The sequence below is a fragment of the Polypterus senegalus genome, chromosome 12 (assembly GCF_016835505.1).
Source record: "Polypterus senegalus isolate Bchr_013 chromosome 12, ASM1683550v1, whole genome shotgun sequence".
NCBI lineage: Eukaryota > Metazoa > Chordata > Cladistia > Polypteriformes > Polypteridae > Polypterus > Polypterus senegalus.
The window spans coordinates 24,213,725-24,238,468 of record NC_053165.1 but is presented as its reverse complement, the minus strand read 5'-3'; the positions used below and the strand labels follow the sequence as shown (position 1 = coordinate 24,238,468).

Sequence of the window (24,744 nt, the reverse complement as noted above, 5' to 3'; positions counted from 1 at the left end):
GACATCAGCCAAATAAGTAAGTGTATATTAATAAATCATTCATTATTTTAAATGACTGCATCAAGCTTATGTGCATAATAGCTATATCAGGGGTTCTCAAACCAGAGGACCCCCAAACTGTTCAGGGTTTTGCTCACCTCCTTGCAACCTTGTACCAGGAAATCAGTAACAGTGTACTATCCCATATGGGCTCCTTATGATCCTTGGGTGCACAATGTGATGGGATGGGATGGGACATAATTTGTCCAGTACAGGGCACATTTTGGTGCCCATATGGGGTTGCCAACTTAGAGTGTCTCAGCACCCAGGTAGAGTAAATCAAATGTTCACTCCCAAATGTTGTGCTGTAAGACTGATCAGTGAATCTAAATAGGTCTATCCAGTGGTGGAATTACAGTGCAGAGGTTCTCGGCACGGAAAAGACAAATTCAGACCTTAGTTAGTCTGTCCCACTCAGGCAGGGCCATCTTAACAGCATCATAGGCCCCCAGGCAAAGTAGTGCACTGGGCACCCTGTTTGGAAAGCAAAACAGAAAATACATAGGCATCAGAAACATCATGGGCCCCTATGCTCCTGGGGCCCCCATCCAGTGCCCATTCATTAAGATGGCCCTGCATCCCAGTCTTTTAATTTGGTAGATCTGATCCGATGATGTCAGTATATAAAACTACTTTGAAAAACAGGATCTCACAGTTTAATTAATATCTTATTCTTATCATAAACAAATAATCTGAATTCATGTGAATTCTGTGAAAGCTACGGTAGTGAGTGGGTCGAGGTTTGCAAACCCCCGGCACGTCAACAGTTAAGTTACGCCTAATTGCCGTGTAGTACTGCGGCTGAAGCGACGGCGCAGCCAATAGGAGGGGAGCGTCTCTTCTCACATGCAATACTGTATTCATTTAGAGCGGCTGTCTTTACGATTAACACTTCTTAATGGGTTTTGTTTTCTAGGTGTCCTTGATCACATTTTAAGTAAATAAATACGTTGGGGGAAAAAAAGGTGTGGGGAAATGAAAAAAATGAATTCCATGGCTCTCGTGTTACTGGTTGTCTACGGAGTGATGTGCGGTCAGATCCTTCCAGCGTTTTCCAGCATCCGACTGAATAACAGACCCATCATAGGTAAGGAGACCGCGAAAGAGCTCGAGCCGGCAGGGGACTTCGTTTGAAAAGGAGCAATTCTAGAAACCTTATATTGTCGAAAACTGCATCGTCACTGTCTTTATATTGGGGTGGGGAGGAGAGTACCTGCTAAAAACATGTGAAGTGGACCTGTGTGAAGGATATAACGCAAATTAGGTATTAATGGAAATCCAGGAAGTATATTAAATATCAGGCGCTGTGGAGGAGGGCACAAATAAACACTTCACCTGATTATTATTATTTTTCTTAGGTATTCTGGCGCAAGAAAACCGACTTCGTGACCCGCAACCGCAAGGAACGTCCTATATTGCAGCCTCTTATGTGAAGTACTTGGAGGCAGCTGGAGCCAGAGTGGTGCCCATCAGGTATGTTGAGCAACCGTTAAGCAAAATAAGCACGTGCCAAGGGCATTATGGGGCGGGGGCATAACAGAAATTTCCCATTGCTGGATAGACCATGGACCACAGCGCATCAGTTTTTCCACATTTTGTTATGTTACAGCCTTATTCCAAAATGGATTCAACTCATTTTTTTCCCCTCAGAATTCTACACACAACACCCCATAATGACAACGTGAAAAAAGTTTACTTGAGGTTTTTGCAAATTTATTAAAAATAAAAAAATTGAGAAAGCACATGTACATGTGAGAAAGCACATGTACATAAGTATTAACAGCCTTTGCCATGAAGCTCAAAATTGAGCTCAGGTACATCCTGTCTCCCCTGATCATCCTTGAGATGTTTCTGCAGCTTAATTGGAGTCCACCTGTGGTAAATTCATTTGATTGGACATGATTTGGAAAGGCACACACCTGTCTATAGAAGGTCCAACAGTTGACAGTTCATGTCAGAGCACAAACCGAGCATGAAGTCAAAGGAATTGTCTGTAGACCTCCGAGACAGGATTGTCTCCAGGCACAAATCTGGGGAAGGTTACAGAAAAATTTCTGCTGCTTTGAAGGTCCCAATGAGCACAGTGGCCTCCATCATCCGTAAGTGGAAAAAGTTTGAAATCACCAGGACTCTTCCTAGAGCTGGACGGCTATCTAAACTCAGCGATTGGTTGGAGAAGGGCCTTAGTCAGGGAGGTGACCAAGAACCTGATGGTCACTCTGTCAGAGCTCCAGAGGTCCTCTGTGGAGAGAGGAAGACCTTCCAGAAGGACAACCATCTCTGCAGCAATCCACCAATCAGGCCTGTATGGTAGAGTGGCCAGACGGAAGGCACTCCTTAGTAAAAGGCACATGGCAGCCCGCCTGGAGTTTGCTAAAAGGCACCTGAAGGACTCTCAGACCATGAGAAACAAAATTCTCTGGTCTGATGAGACAAAGATTGAACTCTTTGGTGTGAATGCCAGGCGTTACGTTTGGAGGAAACCAGGCACCGCTTATCACCAGGCCAATACCATCCCTACAGTGAAGCATGGTGGTGGCAGCATCATGCTATGGGAATGTTTTTCAGCGGCAGGAACTGGGAGTCTAGTCAAGATAAAAGGAAAGATGACTGCAGCAATGTACAGAGACATCCTGGATGGAAACCTGCTCCAGAGCGCTCTTGACCTCAGACTGGGGCGACGATTCATCTTTCAGCAGGACAACGACCCTAAGCACACAGCCAAGATATCAAAGAAGTGGCTTCAGGACAACTCTGTGAATGTCCTTGAGTGGCCCAGCCAGAGCCCAGACTTGAATCAGATTGAACATCTCTGGAGAGATCTTAAAATGGCTGTGCACTGACGCTTCCCATCCAACCTGATGGAGCTTGAGGTGCTGCAAAGAGGAATGGGCGAAACTGGCCAAGGATAGGTGTGCCAAGCTTGTGGCATCATATTCAAATAGACTTGAGGTTGTAATTGCTGCCAAAGGTGCATCGACAAAGTATTGAGCAAAGGCTGTTAATACTTATGTACATGTGATCTCTCAGTTTTTTATTTTTTAATACATTTAAATAAGGAATTATAAATACAATGTAGAAGCTAACATGTACAAAAATGGAACATACACATTAATATGCAAGAGGTTATGTATATGTTATGTATAACAAATGTTGTATTATTACACAAGACAGACATATAGATGTAATAGGGTAGGTATATAGTGCTTGGAAGAGGTAGTCAGAAATACAGAATAGTATGATGACATACGATATTCGGGAAATACAGTGCAAATTAGGAGGTGCAATCATTTTTGTAATTCCTCGTGTATTGTGCAAAAGTATGGTACAATTTATTATGGCACAGAATGTGGAAAGTGGGGCATGAACAGAGAGCACTTACCTACAAGCACTTCTGTGCTGCGAGCTATGAAACTACCAGCAAGCTTACAGAAAAATCCTGGCTTGGCTCTGTGGAGTTGTGGAAACGTTAGTGCATATGGTGTTGCCTACCATCAGTGAATGGTGTTGTAAGAGAACTTGCTGCATGAAGATGTAGGCAGGTAATGTACAATGCAGAAGAGAGCCCCCGGAGTCTCATGGAACATTGGAGCAGCACTGGAAGGTGGCAGAGGAAGACAAGTTTTGGCTGCATCCTTTAGGGAGCAGAATTTCTTGATTTCCACCACATAAATAAAAAATAATAATTTAAGTTAGTTTTACATTTTTGCAATTGTGAAGTCATATTCAAAATTAATTTTAGGTGCAATATCACAAAACTGAAATGAAACTGCACTCACCCTACTGTTATTTTTAGAAGTTCATTTCAAAATGTTCTGGCAATGTGTGATTTGTAAGTAAGGCACTTGATTGATTGGAGGAGAAGCTGGCCTAGGACCAGTACGATTCAAGGACAAGGCAGACTTTTGAGAGGTTCCACTGTCACAAGTTTTGCCTAGCAGCTTTTATCCAAAAAAGGTTCTGTCTTGATTTTTCAGAAACCCTAAATGGACTCTGTTTCCACAGAAGGTGTCTTAAGTCCTTCCATAAATGACAAACCTCGTCCTAGCTCCTGGTTGCCGGAAGGTCTCTTGTACTCTTTGTTTTGTACTTTTCTTTGCTCCCCTGTCTTTGGTAAGAGGGTTAAACCTGCTTAGCATTAGCCGGTCTTGTAAGATATGACCATAGCGTCACTTTCTCTGTTTTTGTCTGGGTGCCCCTAAGTGTCTGCCAACTGTCTTCTCACACTGGTATACACAGGAACTCTGACACTGAAAAAAGTGGGGATCTTGTGCAGGACTGTCTTTTGATATTTAACATCTTGTTGGCACACACTGACACCTGATTGCCATCAGAGCCGTGTGTCTATCAGGATAATGCCGTTAGTAGCAGGACAGGTGCTGTCTAATTTTAATGCCTGTTTCTGCGTGTCTTGCTTGGGTTTCTGGGTTGCACCGTCCTTGAACTGCACTTTGCTTGTAATCTTTCCTCCATTGCAAACTCGAGCTTGTAATCCTTCTACTAATGCAAGCCTAAAAGTCTTTCCCCCAAAGTGATATCAGAACATGAAGTTTGTTTTTTTTAGAGAAGTAGGGGGCTTCGCTCGCCAACCCCCAGGGCCTGCGCTAAGTGCCTGACAGCCACTTCATGTCTCTGCTGCTCACGTAAGTGGATTTCACTTTCACCAAACAACAAATCTTTTAATTCTCATGGATAGGCCTCTTCATTGGGGGGAAAAAACACTGCTTCTCCATGATAGCAACACTAATTAGACAGTCTTCAAGTCTCTGACTGAAAGTTTAAATCCGAACAATATATTTGATCTCTTTTCACTGTTTTGTTATTTCACTGAGTAATAATTTCCATTTGTTTGTGCTAATGCAATCTTTACTATCATTTTTGTTTTGAGACTCTTGAATTTTAGTACTTTCATTATCTCTAACCTGCTCTGCATGAGTATCGCGTCAACATTTTTGAATTCCTTACGACATTCTACTTTGCCATCTACTCTTTGTCTTTTATTTCCGGCCCTGGGCGTGATTAAATCTCTTAGCACAAAGTCTCGTCTCGTGGGACGTGAAAATATCTCTCTGGAAAAAGTCACGTCTCGTCCCAGGATTTTTTTTTTAGCATAATAGAGAGATAAACCAATACATTAGCATCATTTGTTTCCTGATATTTTATTTCCCCCTATTAATGCTTACCATGTTTGCTTTTTCTGTTTATTTTGCAGAATAAATCTTACTGATGCAGAGTATGAAAAGCTCTTCTATTCTATAAATGGGTAAGTCTTTTTTTCCTCCACCCAGTGGCTTAATGGTTAGCCCTGCTGCTTCACAGCATTGGAGTCCCAGATTTAAAGCCTGGTCTGGCTGCAGTCTGTTCAGAGTTTGTATGAAGTCCCGGTGCCTTTCTTTGAGTACTGCATTTTCCGTTCTCATCCCCACAAACTTGCAGATTAGACTGATTGGTTGACTCTAAAATATCCTTTCTGTGAGTGAATTCAGGTGTGAGGATGAGTGTGCCCAGTGGTGGACTGAAGCCCCAACCAGCCTCGATTCCTACCTTCTACTCATTGCTGCGTTGATAAGTTGTGAATCATGATATTATATTGAAATATTATCTTTAAAGAAATAAAAGAGCATTTGGTTAAAAAAGTGAAGTCCTTTATTTTTGTTTTCTTTTCTACTTACACATTTATATTTTTAAATAATTCATTAATAAAGTCAGTCTTTAAAAGAGTAAACTTTTATGCTGGAAGAAGAAGAAAAAGAATGAACAGTCATACACATGTTCTGATTTCAGACTCTTACTACCAGGAGGTGAGGTGGATCTTGAAACGTCCCAGTATGCCAGGATAGCCAAGATATTCTACAACTTGGCAGTGAAGGTACAGTAATTGAAAGACGGTCATGGGTTTCTGTTTATTATTCTGTTAAAATGTATAGGCATGACTAAGGGGTAAAGTTTAAGCAAGCCATGTGTGTTTATTTACATCAAAGTACTATTTTTAGACAATATGTATTGTTAGTTTATAAGTTAAAATGAAAACCGTCATTAAGTATTGAACTGCATGTTGCTATTATTATCCTTTTTTCTGTAACAAAACTGGGATCTCAATTAGGGGCCATGTACTGGGGGGTTCTATTTTGTCTTTTGTAATATTTCAGTCTGCTTTAAAATGTTTAATTCATTGAAAATGGAAGAACAGTGATGTGTATAATTTGGCATAAAAAAATAAAGTGGAATAAAAAATGGACAAATGAATGAATAAGTAAAACACCCACAATGCTGTCTTATTAGTTTGTATTTCTTGTTTTATGCCGGTTCACTTTTTTTGCAATTTCTCCCCAGCAGTTATTTGAAGTTTCACTATTTTGCCATACTACTCATGTTATTGCCAATTTTATATAATTTTTTTGTGTGTGTGTGTGTGTTATGGGTTTTGAAATGCAATAAATTTAATTTTGACCTTTTTTTAACTAGAGAGCTTCCTCTAAAAGTTGTTAAATTTGTAATATTATATTTTACACCAGTGTTTTTGTTTTGGATGCTGCTTTTTTGCATGGTACATGGTTATGATAACGTATCCCATGATCCAGTAGGAATGCACGACGGGTGAGGTCATTGGTACAACCCAAGAAAGGTCACTGTATGCATTATTGGATCATCTGTAATTGAATATTTTATAGTGATAACGTGCAATTCTCTTTTTGACTCCTCATTTTAGAATTCTGTTATGTTTTTTGGTTCACTGTTAGTGGAGTTACAGGCAGGCAGAGTGGTGGCTCTCAGGCTAGGGATTTGCACTGTTCCAAATCCTGTAAATGCCAAAAGTGACTCTACTTTGTTGGGCCCTTGAGCAAGGCCCTTAACCTCCCATCGCTCTGTCCTGGGTATGACGTTAATCAGAATCCAGCCCGACATGTGGGCACTCCAACCAGCAGGGAAAAAAACATGGGGGTTGGTGGCAGAATTGGCACACCAGCCACCATAAAAAAAAAAACATCCCACTGTTCCATTTCCTTTGAACTAGTGTGGTGCTGAGGTGTCCCCTGTTGCAATGCGCTGTATCCTAACCTAACCTAACCTCTCTTAGTGGAGTTGATGTTCATCTTTTTGGTCTTTACTTTGTTTTTTGACCACATTTTCTCTTACAGCCCTTCCTCATAAAAAATCTTACTGAAGTTAATTTTTTAAATCGATAGAATTATATGTTGTGCGTCGTTATTTTTTTCTAAGTGTACTCATGATTGTAGTGTTATCAATGTTTATTTCAGTTATTTTAGCAGTATATTTTAAGATGGTTCAGTTTAATGTAAATAATAGCAATGAAGGGTGGTTCAGTCGGCACGGTGGCGCAGTGGTAGCGCTGCTGCCTCGCAGTTAGGAGACCCGGGTTCGCTTCCTGGGTCCTCCCTGCGTGGAGTTTGCATGTTCTCCCCGTGTCTGTGTGGGTTTCCTCCGGGCGCTCCGGTTTCCTCCCACAATCCAAAGACATGCAGGTTAGGTGGATTGGCGATTCTCAATTGGCCCTAGTGTGTGCTTGGTGTGTGGGTGTGTTTGTGTGTGTCCTGCGGTGGGTTGGCACCCTGCCCAGGATTGGTTCCTGCCTTGTGCCCTGTGACCCCCGTGACCCTGTATTCGGATTCAGCGGGTTGGAAAATGGATGGATGGATGGATGGGTGGTTCAGTGGTAAATTATTGATACCTGGCCTTGTCACTGCCCACGTGGAACGTTCTCAGTTCTATGTTGGCTTTCTTTGGGTGCTCAGGTTCACTTCCACATTCCCAAAATATTACTAAGGACAGAGGGTTGGCACCTGATTGTTGCTTCTGATGAGCTGGCATTTTTTACAAGATTGTTTTGTGTGATGTATTATTCACAGCTTTTTTTTTTAAATTGTTGTTTTGTTTTTTTCTAGGCTAATGATGATTCTGATTACTTTCCTATTTGGGGCATCTGTCTAGGATTTGAACAATTAACTGTACTCACCAGTGGCAAAAATGTTCTGACCAAAACGAAAACGCAAGGTGTGGGGATGCCACTGTCTTTCACCTCAGGTATGAGCTTCCAGGCTTCATTGTTGAACATTGAATAGAAAAAAAATAATTGTGGAATTCTGTGAAAACATACATCATGCTCCATATGCTGGTGAAAATGAAAAGTGTAACATGACAGGACGTTCAGTTTTCCTTCAGACTTGTCAGGGGCATTCTTCCAAAAGCCTTAACAGTCTACAGTGTGGTTTGTGGTGGGTGGGCTGTCTGTCCATTTTGCTAAAGTTGGTTTAAAATCTGCAGTGACCCATGTAGGCCATTCATTTTGTTAATCAAAATGCAACAAACAAAACTATACATAAGATTATAATACATAGAATGTATGCACACTATGTAGTATTTTATGTATGTTGCATTGTTTTGTCTGATAAGTGTTGTTCTTTTCATGTGAATGTAAACAAGTGTTGCTGCTGTACATCCTGGAATTTTGTACCAAAGCGATGGACTTTCCGCTTATAGGCAGTTCTATACAAGCCACCGCCCGATGTCAAGTCAAAAATTGCCACTGAGGTCTGAGAGCTGCAGAGAAAGTCTCACAGGCTGTGCCGGAGAAATGAAGGCAATTATAATTTGCCCTTTGTTGCATATATTGTGAGGCCAATTCTAACAGTTTCACAAACGTTTTTCCTTCAGCACCCTGAAGAACTGAACTTTACTGAGTTAAGGGTTGATATTAAGGGTTCACTCACAGATTTCAGTGGCTGTGCCAAAGAAAAGAGAGGGCAGTACCCTCAAATTAAATTGAGCATCAAGAGTCCTGAAATATTTTCTGAACTTTTGAATAAAATAACTTTTTGCATGACCCTTAACCAGTTAAAGCTCAAGGAAAGTTAAAACAGCATACCTCATTAAGAACTAAATTACCAAAGATGAAGACTCATAGTGTTATAGCTTGGATAAGGTTTACTCTGACAGGACCTGGATGAGTTGCTGTCATTAAAGGATCCATGAATCTCCGATTCCTGTCTGAGACTTAGTCACACAACAGGGTCACACAGAAAGTCTTCTTCAGAATGGTTTAAGAATATTACATTTTAGAATTTTGTAAAGATCTAGCCAAAGTTCAGACCTGAACCCAGTTGAAATGATGAGACAGGACTTTAACAATGAGAATTTTACACTTGAAAAAATACAAAAGTCATTCCGTTGAAGCAGTTAATGCAAGGAAATGCTCGATTTAAACTCCTCCACATGTTTGTGAAAAGAGTAATCAATGATTGAAGAAATGTCTGATTGCAGTTAAAGGTAGCATAATCAGTTGTTGAGTCCAGGGGTAGCTTCTTTTACGCACAGGTTGCTGGGTGTGGTATAACTTTATTTAACAACAAATGTGTTCTTACAAACAGTTGCTTTTTCCATTTCTTAGTAGGGTGTTGACGAAATAGATCTGATACCATTCACAGTGAAAAATATGAAGTAATTTTGAAAACTGCTAAGCTTTCCTGTACATATGCATATGAAAAGTTGTGGACTAAGTTACCCCTATAAAATTATGAATGAAAAGTGAAATATTTATGGGGTTTCTTGTACATTTGTAGATGCCATGGAAAGCCGGCTGTTTGGATTTTTTCCTGAGGATCTCATGCAGGCCTTGGCCACAGAAGATATTACAGCCAACTATCATGAGTGGAGTCTGTCTGTACAGGTACAACCAGCCAAATGATGAGCGAACAAACCTGTCATGTCCGTATATTTAATCCAAAAGGCGTTGACCCCACTATTGCACTTCAATGTAAAATGACTGTAAAAATAAACAAAAAAGGTCCCTGGGCACTAGAGCCTATCCCAGCAACATGCAATCTTAATTATTTCAGAATTTTGGAGTTAGTCAATGATAAACTTTATTAAGAGTCTAAAAGAAAAGCAGAATTCTGCAGATCGTTCAGAATTAAGCCTCAAATTGCCATTTTTGCCCCGTTTTCTTTTCACATGCTCTATGAAGCTGGTGAACAACACTTTTGAATGTTTACTAGGTATTCTTGATTAAAATGAGATCTAGGCTTTGGCAGTGCTCATTTTGACTTGAGCTGTACTCTATTACATATATAGCACATTTTCATACAAAAAGTGTAGTTCAAAGTGCTTTACAAAGAGACAACAAAACGATTACAGAGATATATAAAAAGTGGAACAGTCCTCAAGAATACAAGGACACAGTTAGAAACGTGTTAAGGGTAAATTTCATGCAAACATTAGGATGTTTTTTCTTTCTAAAGAGAAGAACCATAGGCGCATGGAATAAGTGACCAAGTAGTGTGGTAGACAGTAGGACTTTGGGGACCTTCAAAAGTTGACTTGATGTTATTTTAGAAGACAAGTTGGTAGAACAGGTGAGCTTTATTGGACTGAATGACTGGTTATCGTCTAGATTGTTCTAATGTTCTAATAGAATTTATCATAAACTAAATCATTGATCAGTTGATCATGAATTAAATCACTGTTGCCTATAGCCAGTTTTTGTGTCTGTGTCTGTCTAAGGTCAGTTTGCTTGAGAGGAGAGGAAAACAAAGATGGTGGAGCAAAGCTAAACAACCACCCAGCCTCATCTGGGCATTCTACAAGTTCATAAATGTGCCAGTGTTATTCATTATTGTTATGGTGCACCATCGGGAGAAGATTTGATGTGGTGGATCTTGAAAGTTGTAGCATCCCATCCATATCCCTTCCAACATCAAAGGAGGCTGCAGGGGGCTATGGTCAGGTGGCCATAGGGCCGAATGCCTCTACTGAATACATACAGTAGTATCTCTTGTAGTGTCTCCGTGCAATAACCGGGATTGTACGCTTCTGTCCTCTAACTTTGGCTACCTGTACTATGATTATATGGTGTCCTTTATTTGTCCGATACGTTAGATGCTGCAGCAACATGAGTAAAACAACAAGCCAATAAATGGTCTTTATCGCACATTTTACAATTTGACGTTGTGAAGAGCTATCACTGGTGATAGCAGTAAAATCTATGGATGTCTGATGTACAGTATCATTTGACAACAATGAACAGGTTTATTTTCATGACGGTTACCATTCATGACTTAAACAGATAGCCTAGCAGATTTTAAATTACTAAAACATATATAAATTTATTGAAACATTATATTTAAGTGCCTCTGGTAAACTTTTTTTTTTGCTTGATTGAATAGGAGACGCTCATTTATTAAAGCTCAGTATCTATTTATCATCTATAAATCAACCAGTCAATCAATTAGTTTACTGTATATAGAGCCAATAATAGCATGCTTAACCTCCTTAGCGTAAACCGAGCTAAAAGCGTTAGTCCCGAGTGTCAGTCAGGCAATAATATAGACGCATCTCGTGTAAGCGTTAGACTCGAGAATTACTTGGGCTGTAAAAGTGTCAATAGCGCTAGTGGTGAATGTTGCTTGGGAAACAATAGAGGCACATCTTACGTAAGTGACAGGCCTAAGTGTTACCCAGGCAATGATGCAGACACGTCTTCTAGCCTCCTAATGGAGTCTCGTAAGAAACATTTTTCAGCAGCCCAGGTGTTGCACGCTCTTGACAGTGAATCCGTCTTCAGGCTGTGAAATTGAAACAGACAGTGAAATCAAAAGTTATTCTGATGAATCCAAGAGTGACGCTCATGTTCAAAAGCTGATCAGTCTGGAAAGAAAATCTGCAAGGAATCGCGCTACTCTTGTCCCAACTGTGACACTGGATTGTGTATTTCACCGTGCTTCAAGATATTCCACACAAATTACATATTTTGACAGTCTGTACAGTATTAGCATTATTATTATTATACTTTCTATATGTCTGACTTTGTACTTTTTAGTATTTTGCACATTTTACAGCAGAAATATCAGATTCGATAAATATGTAATTTTTCAAGCCAAAAAATGCAAAGCTTTTTATGTTTTTTTCGAGAAAAAATGTAACGCTAAGAAGATTAATGACAAGCCTCTTTACAGAGAAAATGTGATTGCACTATAGTATGAACTAATCAACACCATCAAAATCATAAATGGTGATTAACAATTTATGAAAAGTGAGAGAATATTTAGAATATACCTGTCAAACAATTAGCCTGCTTAGCATAATGTTGATTTGTGTGATGGGCCCACTGCTGTCACTTTACAGTCCCCCAAACATCAAAGTGCGTATTGCTTATTAGTAATACAGTAGTTAGTTATGAGAAAGTGAAATGAGTGATGGCAGAAAATAACTAGAAACATTTAATACTTTTTTTTATTATTTCCTTGCAGAACTATACAGCTAATGCAAAACTGATGAATTTCTATAAGATTTTGTCCACTAATACAGATGGAGAGATAGAGTTTATCTCCACAATGGAGGGTAAGTAGACAGCTGTATGTGATGTGTGCCCTGTTTAATAATTCAGTGATGTATATTCAGAATGGTACTCCATTATATGTTTCAGTGGTTAGGAGCTCTGACTCGCAGATCCAACCGCCTGGGTCTGAGCCCGGTGCCTTTCTGTATGAAGTTTGCAATTTATTCTTGTACTATGATGGAAATTGGATTTATTTATTTAAATATCTCCTAGACTCCTCAGCTCAAACTTGTATGTAAAAACAGTTAAACCTGAGTGTCTGTCAGGTTAGGCTTTTATGATCTGATGTAAAGTGTTAAGCCCACTCAGGACAGTATTCTTTTGCCATCCTGTGGCTAAAATAACATCATGCTGCAAAAAAAAAAAAAAAGAATATTTCTATGTGCTGTTCCACTCCATGGTAACTCATCAGTATTCATGAGTGGGGTGAAATCTTCAATTAGAATGCACAATGGCATTAAATGAAAAGCTGTAAAGCCAGTTTTAGAACAAACTGAAAGTGAACAATTAGCTGAATCCAGTGATAGTGATGACAATGTGAATTGGCCATCAGACTCTGACACAGATAGTTAAACTGATGCATACGACGCTATATGACCAAACCGCCATGATGTGCCTTGGTGACTTCAGTCGTGTAATGCTGCAGCGGGATGCAGTATGAATGAGGCAAAAAGATTGAGGGCAAGAAAAAACTTGGCCTACTAAGCACTGCTCACATTTTAGCTGTCACTATTTTAGTAATAGAAAATGTGGAAGTCACTAAGCCTTGCGCTGTGGTAGTGTACAGTAAAACAATTGTGTGGATCAGGCACTGATATTCCACCCTCTCACGTGCAAGCAGCAGAAAATAATGTAAGAAAAGTGCACAATGAATCAGACTTCTACTGTTCACATGGCGACATCGAGCAGAGTGTTGGCGACTGTCTCAAAACATATTATACGAAGGACGTGTTCTAAATCTTTATCAGTCCAGAATTAGACACCTGACACAACTTTCCTACAGTATTTATGTTGCTATTACAGGTAAATTACATTTTTTCTTGTTGGATAATTCACCTCTTTTTTCTTTTGGTCAACCAAATTTTGCTACTTACACTTTATGTATTTTTTGCATTCCATTATGTTTTTCATTTCAATTACATTTTTTTAGTTGTAAGAATTATTTCACATTGCCATCTTGTAAGCTTGTTGCGACAACCCTGCTCTCTGGTGATGGAATTCTGGGAGATTGTGGACACAAACCAACACTTTGTGTGTGCTCTATAATACTGTAGTATAGGGTGGTCTAGATCTAATTATGAAATTATCATTACGCTATAACTTATTAAGTTTATTACATAGGGAATTCACAAAAAATTCTTTTTGTTGCTGATAGATGGCAGCACCTGCCCTGCATTCCAAAATGGTGGGGAGACGGTTGTCAGTCGAACAGCAGGTGCGATGTGTTCTACTTTCCATAATTGCATCATTAGATCTGGACCACCCTTTTGTTTCTTTCTGTCTTGGACTCTTTCTCACTTTGATTGTTTTATCTTAATTTTTGCTTAGTGTATAGGCCTCCTCATAAATATTCTGATCTTTTGGTTACAATCTTGACATTTCTTTTTTCTTCTCTCTGCCATTAGACATCTTTTGGCAGGATACCCTGTTTGTACAGTGCATCCAGAAAGTACTCACAGTGCATCACTTTTTCCACATTTTGTTATGTTACAGCCTTATTCCAAAATGGATTAAATTCATTTTTTTCCTCAGAATTCTGCACACAACACCCCATAATGACAACATGAAAAAAGTTTACTTGAGGTTTTTGCAAATTTATTAAAAATAAAAAAATTGAGAAAGCACATGTACTTAAGTATTCACAGCCTTTGCTCAGTACTTTGTCGATGCACCTTTGGCAGCAATTACAGCCTCAAGTCTTTTTGAATATGATGCCACAAGCTTGGCACACCAATCCTTGGCCAGTTTAACCCATTCCTCTTTGCAGCACCTCTCAAGCTCCATCAGGTTGGATGGGAAGCGTCGGTGCACAGCCATTTTAAGATCTCTCCAGAGATGTTCAATCGGATTCAAGTCTGGGCCACTCAAGGACATTCACAGAGTTGTCCTGAAGCCACTCCTTTGATATCTTGGCTGTGTGCTTAGGGTCGTTGTCCTGCTGAAAGATGAACCGTCACCCCAGTCTGAGGTCAAGAGCGCTCTGGAGCAGGTTTCCATCCAGGATGTCTCTGTACATTGCTGCAGTCATCTTTCCCTTTATCCTGACTATTCTCCCAGTTCCTACCGCTGAAAAACATCCCCACAGCATGATGCTGCCACCACCATGCTTCACTGTAGGGATGGTATTGGCCTGGTGATGAGCGGTGCCTGGTTTCCCCCAAACGTGACACTTGGCATTCACACTAAAGAGTTCAATCTTTGTCTCATCAGACCAGAGAATTTTGTTTCTCATGGTCTGAGAGTCCTTCAGGTGCCTTTTGGCAAACTCCAGGCGGGCTGCCATGTGCCTTTTACTAAGGAGTGGCTTCCGTCTGGCCACTCTACCATACAGGCCTGATTGGTGGATTGCTGCAGAGATGGTTGTCCTTCTGGAAGGTTCTCCTCTCTCCACAGAGGACCTCTGGAGCTCTGACAGAGCGACCATTGGGTTCTTGGTCACCTCCCTGGCTAAGGCCCTTCTCCCCCGATCGCTCAGTTTAGATGGCCGGCCAGCTCTAGGAAGAGTCCTGGTGGTTTCGAACTTCTTCCAATTACGGACAATGGAGGCCGCTGTGCTCATTGGGACCTTCAAAGCAGCAGAAATTTTTCTGTAACCTTTCCCAGATTTGTGCCTTGAGACAATCCTGTTTCGGAGGTCTATAGACAATTCCTTTGACTTCATGCTTGGTTTGTGCTCTGACATCAACTGTCAACTGTGGGACCTTATATAGACAGGTGTGTGCCTGTCCAAATCATGTCCAATCAAATGAATTTACCACAGGTGGACTCCAATTAAGCTGCAGAAACATCTCAAGGATGATCAGGGGAAGCAGGATGCACCTAAGCTCAATTTTGAGCTTCATGGCAAAGGCTGTGAATACTTATACTAAACTCCACGCAGGGAGGACCCGAGAAGTGAACATCTATATAATAAAAGCCCAGCGTGGTGTCCGTGTCCGTGTTCCTTTTGGCTGTGTAGGTGCCCTGTAGAAAAGCCCTAGTCCATCCCCTCTAAGAATTCCTGCTTACCCCCCTCCGTTCTTTCCCCTTTGCTTTTATTTTTTCTGTTCCCGAAAATCTTTTCAAAACAAAAGTAAACAAATAGACACAGCGTCACATTAACGTCTTCTCCCCTCTGCCTATTAAATAATCAATAAAATGAAATAAAAAAATCACGAAAGAAACAAAAATCACAACATACCCTTACAGCGTCCACCGCGCTTCTGGCGTCAAACACGCGGTGTATGCAGGTTATGAGGTGCGACGCTAATTAACGCCCATCCTACAACATATTATATTGTTCATATACTATTAACTATTTACAGGGATCAACTCTTTTGGGGAAGTTCATAACAAAAAAAATTTAAATTATAAATAACGTGCACTTGAGTATTTCGAGCCCTGCCGCGAAAGGCGACTGAGTCGGATGGTTCCCTGGTCACCAATTTGTGTGTTTCACTATGCCCACTATCCCTTTCCGTCTTCAGCTACCCATGTGCAAAGTGTGTGTTTATTTATTTATTTTTGTTTTTCTCTCTGCTGGAGGAGACCTTACGGAACAATTCTGAAACGAAACGCAACTAAACTGAACTGTGTTCTGTCTCCATGGCTTCTGGTTGTCCTTTCCTCGATGATTTTGAACAATACACCTTGGTGCCTTCCTGCAGTTGACAGGCCCTGAGACCCTGGGGTATCCTTTGGTTCTCTGTGCCTTTTGTCATGGTTTCCTCTGTGCCTACACATACATTTACTGTGTATACATGTTTGCATGTTGACACTTCTAAACAATGCTTTGTCTCTTTCAGCCTTCAAATATCCCTTTTATGGGATGCAGTGGCATCCGGAGAAGAATGCTTTTGAGTGGGTGGACAAGTCTGGAATGTCTCACTCCCCTTCTGCTCTAAAGGCAGCTTTTTACACTGCTGACTTCTTTGTTAATGAAGGTAATACTTTAATGTTATAATACATGCTAAACTTAGGAAGTGTTCAATAGTAGTCTGCCTTTGACAGCATCAGTCAACAAGATAAGCACCAGAACCAGGATAGAGAGAAATATCTACTATAAAACTAGCAAGGGCCTGAAGGTAAAACATCAAATTGAAACCCAGCTAATAAAACCCTGGCACATCTTAACCAACAACAAAATACTCATGGAAACACGCTGAACCCCAAAATGGTGGGGGCTGAGACCAGGACCACTAGCAAAATGGAGCCACAGAGCTGTCACAAAGTAACACAGCACTTATTTCAATATCATAACAGGCTGCTTTTAGGTGATGCTCTGGAGCACCCAGCCATTTGTGTTGTGTCATGTTTTCCACAACAAACACTAAAGCAAGGCACCTCACAAGCTTTATGCTTTATAAAACCATTCATATTTTTAAATGATTTTATTTAACTTGACTCCTCTATCTGTTTGTTTTTCTGGGTCAAATCTTGCAACTGATTTTAAACCCACTTTTGGTGAAGCAAATTTCTTCAGATTTTGCATACGTGTTCAGTATTGATGACAATACAATAATCCGTCAAAACCAGTGCAATTATGTAACAGATTTCGCCATAATTATATTATGTGATTCCAATTAACATAAACACAACAACGACGGAGAAAGAATATACAGGTAGTGGGATATAAGAGCATACAAGTGAGAGATGCATCAGATTGCCCCCACTTGCCTCTTCCAGTGAGTGGAGTGGGAAAACACACGGGCCGACTTTACTTGTTTACTCTTGCAAAGGAGTAGCCGTGATGAACGCACTGAGGAAGTGTTGCCGTAAACTTGCTGTTCTGTTGTCTATTTTTTTTTTCTCCCAGCGACTGAGCGCTTAACAGAAAAATAGAGACCAAACTATAATTCTTTTTAGTAGTCAAATAATTCTGTAAAGAAGATATATTATGTAATCCTTTTAAAGAAGGGTCCTGTTCATGAAAAATGATTAAAGAAAAATCATTTGCAAAATCCTCAAAAAGGAAAATTAAAATGTTAATACATTTCTTTTAAGTAAAATTATTTTATTTACTTTAGTTATAAATGCAATAAAAAGCAAAAAAATACATTTTTCTTTAACTACTATTTTCGTGGCTATGTGACCAAATAAAAATTGTGGGGTGCACAAAAATTAATTAATTCAATCAATTAATAGAATAGCTACTTTTATCATATAAAGTGTATAAATACAGTTACAATGTTTATATATATATATATATATATATATATATATATATATATATATAAATAAATATATATATAAAATATGGTTGAAATAGTTTTTACTGTCAAATAATGCAAAGAGTACGTGACATGTGTTTCGCCCTAATTCTGGGCTCATCAGGCGTACACACTCACTGTCGGGAATCGAACCTCGGACGTCAGCACTAGAGACGAAGCCTCTTGCGTTGCGCCACGGCATGTGGTTCGTTTATTTGACAGCATGTAGATCGGGGTAATTACATTCAAGGCATTGGTAGTCTGAATCACAATCTGATTGTATGGGTGGTTACCTACCAGGTAACAATTGTTTGGAGAAAGTAGGAGCAATCAGCTGTTAAGTATATGGGTACATCTACTGTATTAGGCTTAGAGGTCGCGTGGCAGCAAGTGGCACAAGAGCCTGGCGTGGTTACAGGTAAGAATGGATTCCACGAAATATCAAGAAATCCTCACTGTGAATGTCCTGTCAGGAAACTGAAGCTGAAAAAGGAAAAAAAAAAAAAAAAATAAATAAAAAATGGCAGCAATCAAAAACACTTTGAAGTATCTCACAAAACATAAGGTGAAGGTTTTTGAGTGATCCTCACAGTCCTCAGATTTGAACCGCATTGAAATGAGTGGGCTGTGCAGCATGAAGTCCAAAACACAATTTAAAAGACAAAATAATTTCAAGCTGTAAGTATTGGCTGTGCAGGATGCCCAAACATTTGCAAATGTCACATTTTATTGTTTTTTTAATTCATCACATACTGTAAATTACAACAACTTCTCCTAACTTCCACAATCCTGCTCGGGATTAAGCGGGTTTACAAAATGGCATGCTACGGTACATTTCATTTATTATTTTCACTTCAAATGTCAACAAGGAATATCACTTAGCTGGGTGAAGTTCAAACTTTTGCATAGAAGTTTTAGAATTTTCTAAACTTTCACTTGAATAACACACGACACTCAGTTATCTAGATGCTCTCCAAACTTACGTAAAGATGGCCTTTATGTTGCATACATCTCTCATTTACGACTTTTTGATAATTTTTTTTTTCTTCTAAATTGCAGCAAAGAAGAATTTCCACTACTTTGAAGATGAAGAAGATGAGTCGAAAGCCTTGATTTATAACTACTGTCCGGTATTCAAAGGGCAAGATTCCATATTTATACAGAATTATTACTTTGATTAATAATCTGCATTTTGCCTTTCAAATTTTGCTCTGGGGCTGGGGCACCCTATGAATGGCGTGTTTCTTTTTATTTCTCTCCCTTTTTCCACTTTTCAGTGGCCAATTCCTGCTTTTTAACGATTTTCCTTGATCCTTTGATTTCCTGTTCCTGTGTTTTCTTCAGAAAGATACAACTGTTTTCTTTTATACAAACATTTTAGCAACGCAGTGTAATTTTACACATACTTTTTTCTTTTGTATAAGGTTCACTTTTATAGTTTTAAATGTATATTGTATATATGTGAGAATTAATTTACAATTGCCTGGTTTCTGTTATGACAGAAGATGCCTTTCAGCATTTCTTAGAAGAGACGTACTTGGGTGTATTTACCCACAATGCAACACTCAGCAAACTGAGATCTCTGTCGTAAACAAGGAAAATCAAATTAATGCAGGAATCGGTTTGCCTTAAGTTAATCTCCATAGAAGTAAGCAGTCTATTTATTTCCCAAGGCTAATGCAGTGTGCCTCTGCTTCAGGATATTAATCCGCATTTGTGACATCCACTACTAACGTGCGCATTTCAGGTCCTGCTTTCGTAATATTCGCTGCGTCTATGGGAAGCCTGTGGATTTGCTTCAAACGTGAATAGCTATAGGGCTGCACAGTTTATTTTAGCTTGCTAAAGCACCGTATTCAATGTCATGTTTGTAAACGTGAGTATTTTATTTTCTATGAAAATTGTAAAAAGCAGAGGTAGATAATGCATCTTTAGTATGAATTAGTATGTAATGAAAATGAAGACTGTAGACATTGAAGTAACAGTGTCAGATGCATTAATTAATGTCAGTGGAGCCAACTTCAGCTGATGCCTTTTAAATGACCCAAAAACTGACTCACCACACACAAAATCCTGGTAAAGGACCCGTTCAGTTCCTGCTCATTTTAGGAGTTTGTTGGCTGTAGTCTCGTCTTCAAAAAGTGAAATGCATGCTTGGTCGGATTTAGGTAGGGTGATAGACTCCATGTTTTGGTCTCGAAGAACCCTTTGGTTGCTTTGGGTCTTCATCCTGCTGCAGTGTCAACACCGTCCATTGAGCTTTGACAAATTCTGTTGAATCTGAGCAGACGTGTGTGTGTCATCCTTTTGGTCTCATCAGTGAAGTACAAGGGAGCGGGTCGTAGTGGCCGACGTAGTATACATGCCCGATCCAGAACACTACAGGAGCTCCGCCATGTTTTACAGAGGAGATGTAATTCTTGGAAGTCTTTTTCAAATGCTCGGAGAATCACTATATCCATGAAATGTAGCATTATTATAGCTCTCTCTCAGACTCCATCTACCACAAGTATATTTTCCATCTCATTTCTCTAGAAGACATTGTTCTGAAACTATATAGGATTTTTGACATACTCCCTAAAATGTTATCTGGCATTTCTGTTCTTAAGGCTTATGGTGAACCCTCAAACTTTATGTTCATGTCACATTGGACACAGCCACACGTTATTCCTGGCGAGTGTGTCTGATGTGGCTGATGGCTAAGAGAGTTTATCTTTACAAATCATAGTATTCTTCTATAATCCACTGAAGTAGTCTTCCCTTAGTCTACCAGGGCTGACGTTTTTGCGATATCATGGATGTTTCCCTGATTTTTCAGCCTCACAATTGCCTGTGTTACTAGCATTAAGATTTGTTTGGTCCTCCTCTGGAGTAGCAACAACAAATTCCAAATGAGGATACCATAACCACACTTAGCGTCACTTTGTGAGCCTTTTATTAGATTAACTGTGCTGGACTGGACGATGCAGTAACACACATCTGGCCAAGGAGCTAAGCAACAAATACTTCAGTTAACTTTTAAAATTGGAGGACTACACGCTGTTTAAGGATCTGTGCAAGTTCTTTATTATTCACCCATTTATTTAGGTAAATATTCCTTGATTTAATGCTGAAAGTCTACACTAGAAGGTCATATCTTTGTTTCATTTCAATACCAGTATGGCTGTGCAGAGAGCCACACTAATAATACTTGTAACTTCTCTAGTCACCTCATGTTTTAAAATGTATGTTGACAAAGCTACAGTATTTCTGAATGGCTTCGTGCTTAACTTGCAATGTTTCTTTTTTTGCTTATAAGAAATGCAGTGCTGTACATTACAATTACTAACATATTTTGCTGTCACTATAGAGCAGCCTGGTTATGATTATGAGGGCGTGTGGTGGCGTCTGTGTCTTCGAGTTCCTGCCTTGCTCTAAATGGTACTGGGAAAGGCTTTGTCTCCCTGCAATCGTGAACTGGACAGATGGGTTAAGAAAATGAAAGGATTATTTCAATCCCCCCATTCGTTTTCCAAGCCTGCTTATCCAGCGGAGTTGCCTAGAGCCTCTGCCTGTCCCAGCATTGAAAAATACTAAAATTGACACAGACCTCGGTTCAGTTTGCTGCCTAATCTGCGCAGATATCAAAGTCAAAGTGAACTTTATTACACTTGCTGTTTTGCACAACTTGGAATAGGTCAGTTTTCTCCCAGTAGCTGTGCGGGTTTTGTAATTTGGGTCCCTTACAACGGACTGGCGTCTTGGCCAGAGTTGATTGCTGCTTGACATCAGTGACCCAATAGGTACAGGTTTGCTTAAAACCCCAAGTTGATTACTTTTAAAATATGTTAAAACCTTCACGTGAGAGATTTCTGCTTTGAGTGACGTTGGTAGTCGCAATTTTTTCTTTTCAAAAAGAGTAGTTATTGTGCAGTTGATCTCTTCCAAGAGGACAAATACCTGCATATAAAATTTGCCAAGTATATAATCTAGTTACCATAAACCTTTATTGCTTTTTATAATTAACATGCAATGGCATGAAAAGCAAATCCTAGTATTAAAATGTACAAGATGATGGAGAAGACGCCAAAACCAAATGTGCAATTCTGGAGTTATGCTTATGTATTATAATCCTGTGAAAACATTACAAAAGCCACATGCAATATGAAATGTATTTGTGTTCTGCATGTTAAAAGTTGCCAATATTCTGTGTTGTAAATATGCATACATAAATATTAAAAATGAATTTATCTGCCAAATTAAGAAATGTCTCTGTGTGATCTGATTGACTCTGAAAAGTTAATCTCTCTATTTTAGAATAAAAAAAATCCTGGGACGAGACATGATTTTTTTTGTTCCAGAGAAACACTTTCACGTCCCGTGAGATGAGACTTTGTGCCATGAGATTAAACCACCCCTGGAGCCGGAAATAAAAGACAAAGAGTAGATAACAAAGTAGAACGTTGTAAAGAATTCAAAAACGTTGGCACGATACACATGCCTAGCAGGTTAGAGATAATGAAAATACTAAAATTCAAAAGTCTCAAAAAAATGATAGTAAAAGATGGCATTAGCGCAAACAAAAGGAAATTGTTACTCTGTGAAATAACAGAACAGCAAAAAAGATTGAATATATTGTTCAGATTTAAACTTTAAGTCAGAGATTTGCAGAACGTCTAATTCGTGTTGCTATTAGAGAGAAGTAGTGTTTCTTCCCAAAGAAGAGGCGTATCTGCGAGAATTAAAAGACTTGTTTGGTGAAAGTGAAATCCACATACGGGAGAGATGCAAAGTGGCTAGCGCGTAGAGCAGGCCGGGGGGTTAGCGAGCGAAGCCCCCTAGTTTTATTTATTGGATTCAAGTTTTCACCCATAGCAAATCTTTTTACGTTTCACAAACAATACTGAAATAGATGAACAAAAATGTTTGTTTACTTGTGTACTTCTTGAAGTTTGCCTAACAGATTTAAAACTCTTTTTCCAAGTAAAAAAAAAATATTTTTCTTAAAATGAATTTGTTTTCTGCAAAGAATGGAAGTCTGTTCAAAGTTAGCTTTTGCCTTTTTCCTGAAGCTGCTGAGACCTCTGTGACCCTTAATTGGAAGATGCAGGTTAGGAAGGTGGAAAGGTGGACAGAAAATTCAGGCATAAAATTTCAGTTGTGAGCCAAAGTCAAAAAATCAGAAGTGAATGAATGAAATGTATATTCATAAGAGTTTTGGGGAAATTAGATTTGAAATTGTTAGCTCTTTTGAATGCCTCTGTCTTTAAAGATATTAACAGTGACTATTCAGAACAATGAGCTGTCAACAGTGCCTGCGTGTTCCAACCTCAACATGATGGCTCTGAGGAAAATGTGTTTCCAGATAAGGGACAAACAAGATAAAATATGTATGTTCTTTTAGAAAGGAATGCCAGTTAACAGCCTCTGCACCAAATCTATTTCACTAGCAATTATAGGATTATTCCCAGCTTTCCCATCCAGCTGCATTACCAGTGTATATGCACCAACCTAAACTGTCAGTAAAAGATTAATAGCTGTGCTTTGATCTAGAAATGGCACTCGCCACTATCTCCAAGGAGGACAAGCTGATTCCGTTGAAATGCTCCTAAAACACAAGGCAAGGGTTGGGTAGGAATTAACTCTGAGTGGTAAAAATCGGTAATGTAGATGTGGGGAGCTCAATTCCAACATCAATGAGCTGTTGAGTATGTGCACTAGGAAAAAAATGAATTAGCACTGGTCTACCACCTCAAGCACAAATATCTCTCTATTATAAAACAAAATCTTGAGATGAGATTATTGCCAAGAGATTTTTTCAAATCCTGCCCTCCTCTCAACCATTTTCAACCGCGTCCACAGTCCTCTCACCTCTCATTTGTCAGACACAGTTCCTGCTCTCTCGGCTCTTATAAATTTTTACGTTTTCCTCACTTTCAGTTCCCAAATAAAGAAAACTTTATGTTCAAATCTTATTGAAGAATTTCATCCCGAAGGGTTATCAACAGAAGAAATAAGTACACGTGCATTCCTGGCACCAAGAAATGATGAAATCAAATTAATTAAATGCGAAAATTGTCAATCGGTTACATGGTAAATTGGTTAAATGCGAAACAATAAAGACTATGCTTTTAAACAATTCTGACATGTAAAATTTTAACAGGTGACAAGAAAGTTAATGTACATCTTCCGCGGGTAACAGACACAAAAGGAGATCTCGATATACCATTCGTATTAAACAGTATTACTGTTAGAATAGCTTTTGATGTGACAATTAAAATCACAGGGACAAACATTTTGAAAAAGTCTGATTATATATTAGAGAGAGAGAAACGATATTCACTCACGGGCAGTTATATGTTGCGTTGTCATGATGCAAGTCCAAACACGGAATCAAAATTCAATGCAATATTGATAAAAAGTTAATTTAAAAAAAAAATGTTTTTCCTGAAGTTTTACAGTAAAAGTGTAAGTTTAAAAAGTATGTGTGTTAATTTCAAAGCCAAACAGAATTAAAACATATAATGCAAGATGAAACAATTTTCTTTCAATTTATTATGTTTTACTATTTTTTACTATGGTTAATTACTTGCTGTGATGTAAAATAGTTCTATTATGCATATGTAACAATTCCCATGAAAATAATCTGTTTAAAATTGTACATCCATATCCCCATATGCGAGTGGCTGATCTGAGAAGCGGTTAGCGCCTGCCCAGGGGTTGGCAGGTGAAGCGAGTGGGGGGCACAGCAACACCAAAACATTCTCAGTCTAAACATATCTTTAACTATATTTCATTACTGCTACAGACCTTAAGAATATCCATAAAGCGATTGCTTTCTTGACTGGATTGAACTCTCCTGAAACACTAAACTCTAAACAGTACCCGAAGTGCAAATCTTTTATGTAGGCACTTCCATTGCAGCCCGAGGAAATATCCCTGGGAGACCGACCAAGAGATCTCCTG

At 39.2% G+C, this 24,744-nt stretch overlaps 1 protein-coding gene across 1 annotated transcript; it reads left to right on the top strand.

Annotated features, from left to right (window-relative positions):
* Positions 1–829: 829 nt before the first annotated feature.
* zgc:171566 lies at positions 830–20,943 on the top strand. Its single transcript, XM_039773238.1, has 9 exons — positions 830–1,126; positions 1,398–1,512; positions 5,252–5,302; positions 5,824–5,908; positions 7,944–8,082; positions 9,618–9,724; positions 12,303–12,393; positions 16,396–16,533; positions 18,859–20,943. The coding sequence occupies exons 1-9, from the start codon at positions 1,015–1,017 to the stop codon at positions 18,978–18,980; spliced, it is 960 nt and encodes a 319-aa protein (XP_039629172.1). The 5' UTR covers positions 830–1,014; the 3' UTR covers positions 18,981–20,943.
* Positions 20,944–24,744: the final 3,801 nt, after the last annotated feature.

Excerpts from the sequence above, each read along its gene's own strand:
- zgc:171566 (XM_039773238.1), top strand. The coding sequence starts at position 1,015 with ATGAAAAAAATGAATTCCATGGCTCTCGTGTTACTGGTTGTCTACGGA. Across the intron at positions 1,513-5,251 it reads GCCAGAGTGGTGCCCATCAG|AATAAATCTTACTGATGCAG; the intron begins GTATGTTGAGCA and ends TTTATTTTGCAG. Across the intron at positions 12,394-16,395 it reads GTTTATCTCCACAATGGAGG|CCTTCAAATATCCCTTTTAT; the intron begins GTAAGTAGACAG and ends TGTCTCTTTCAG.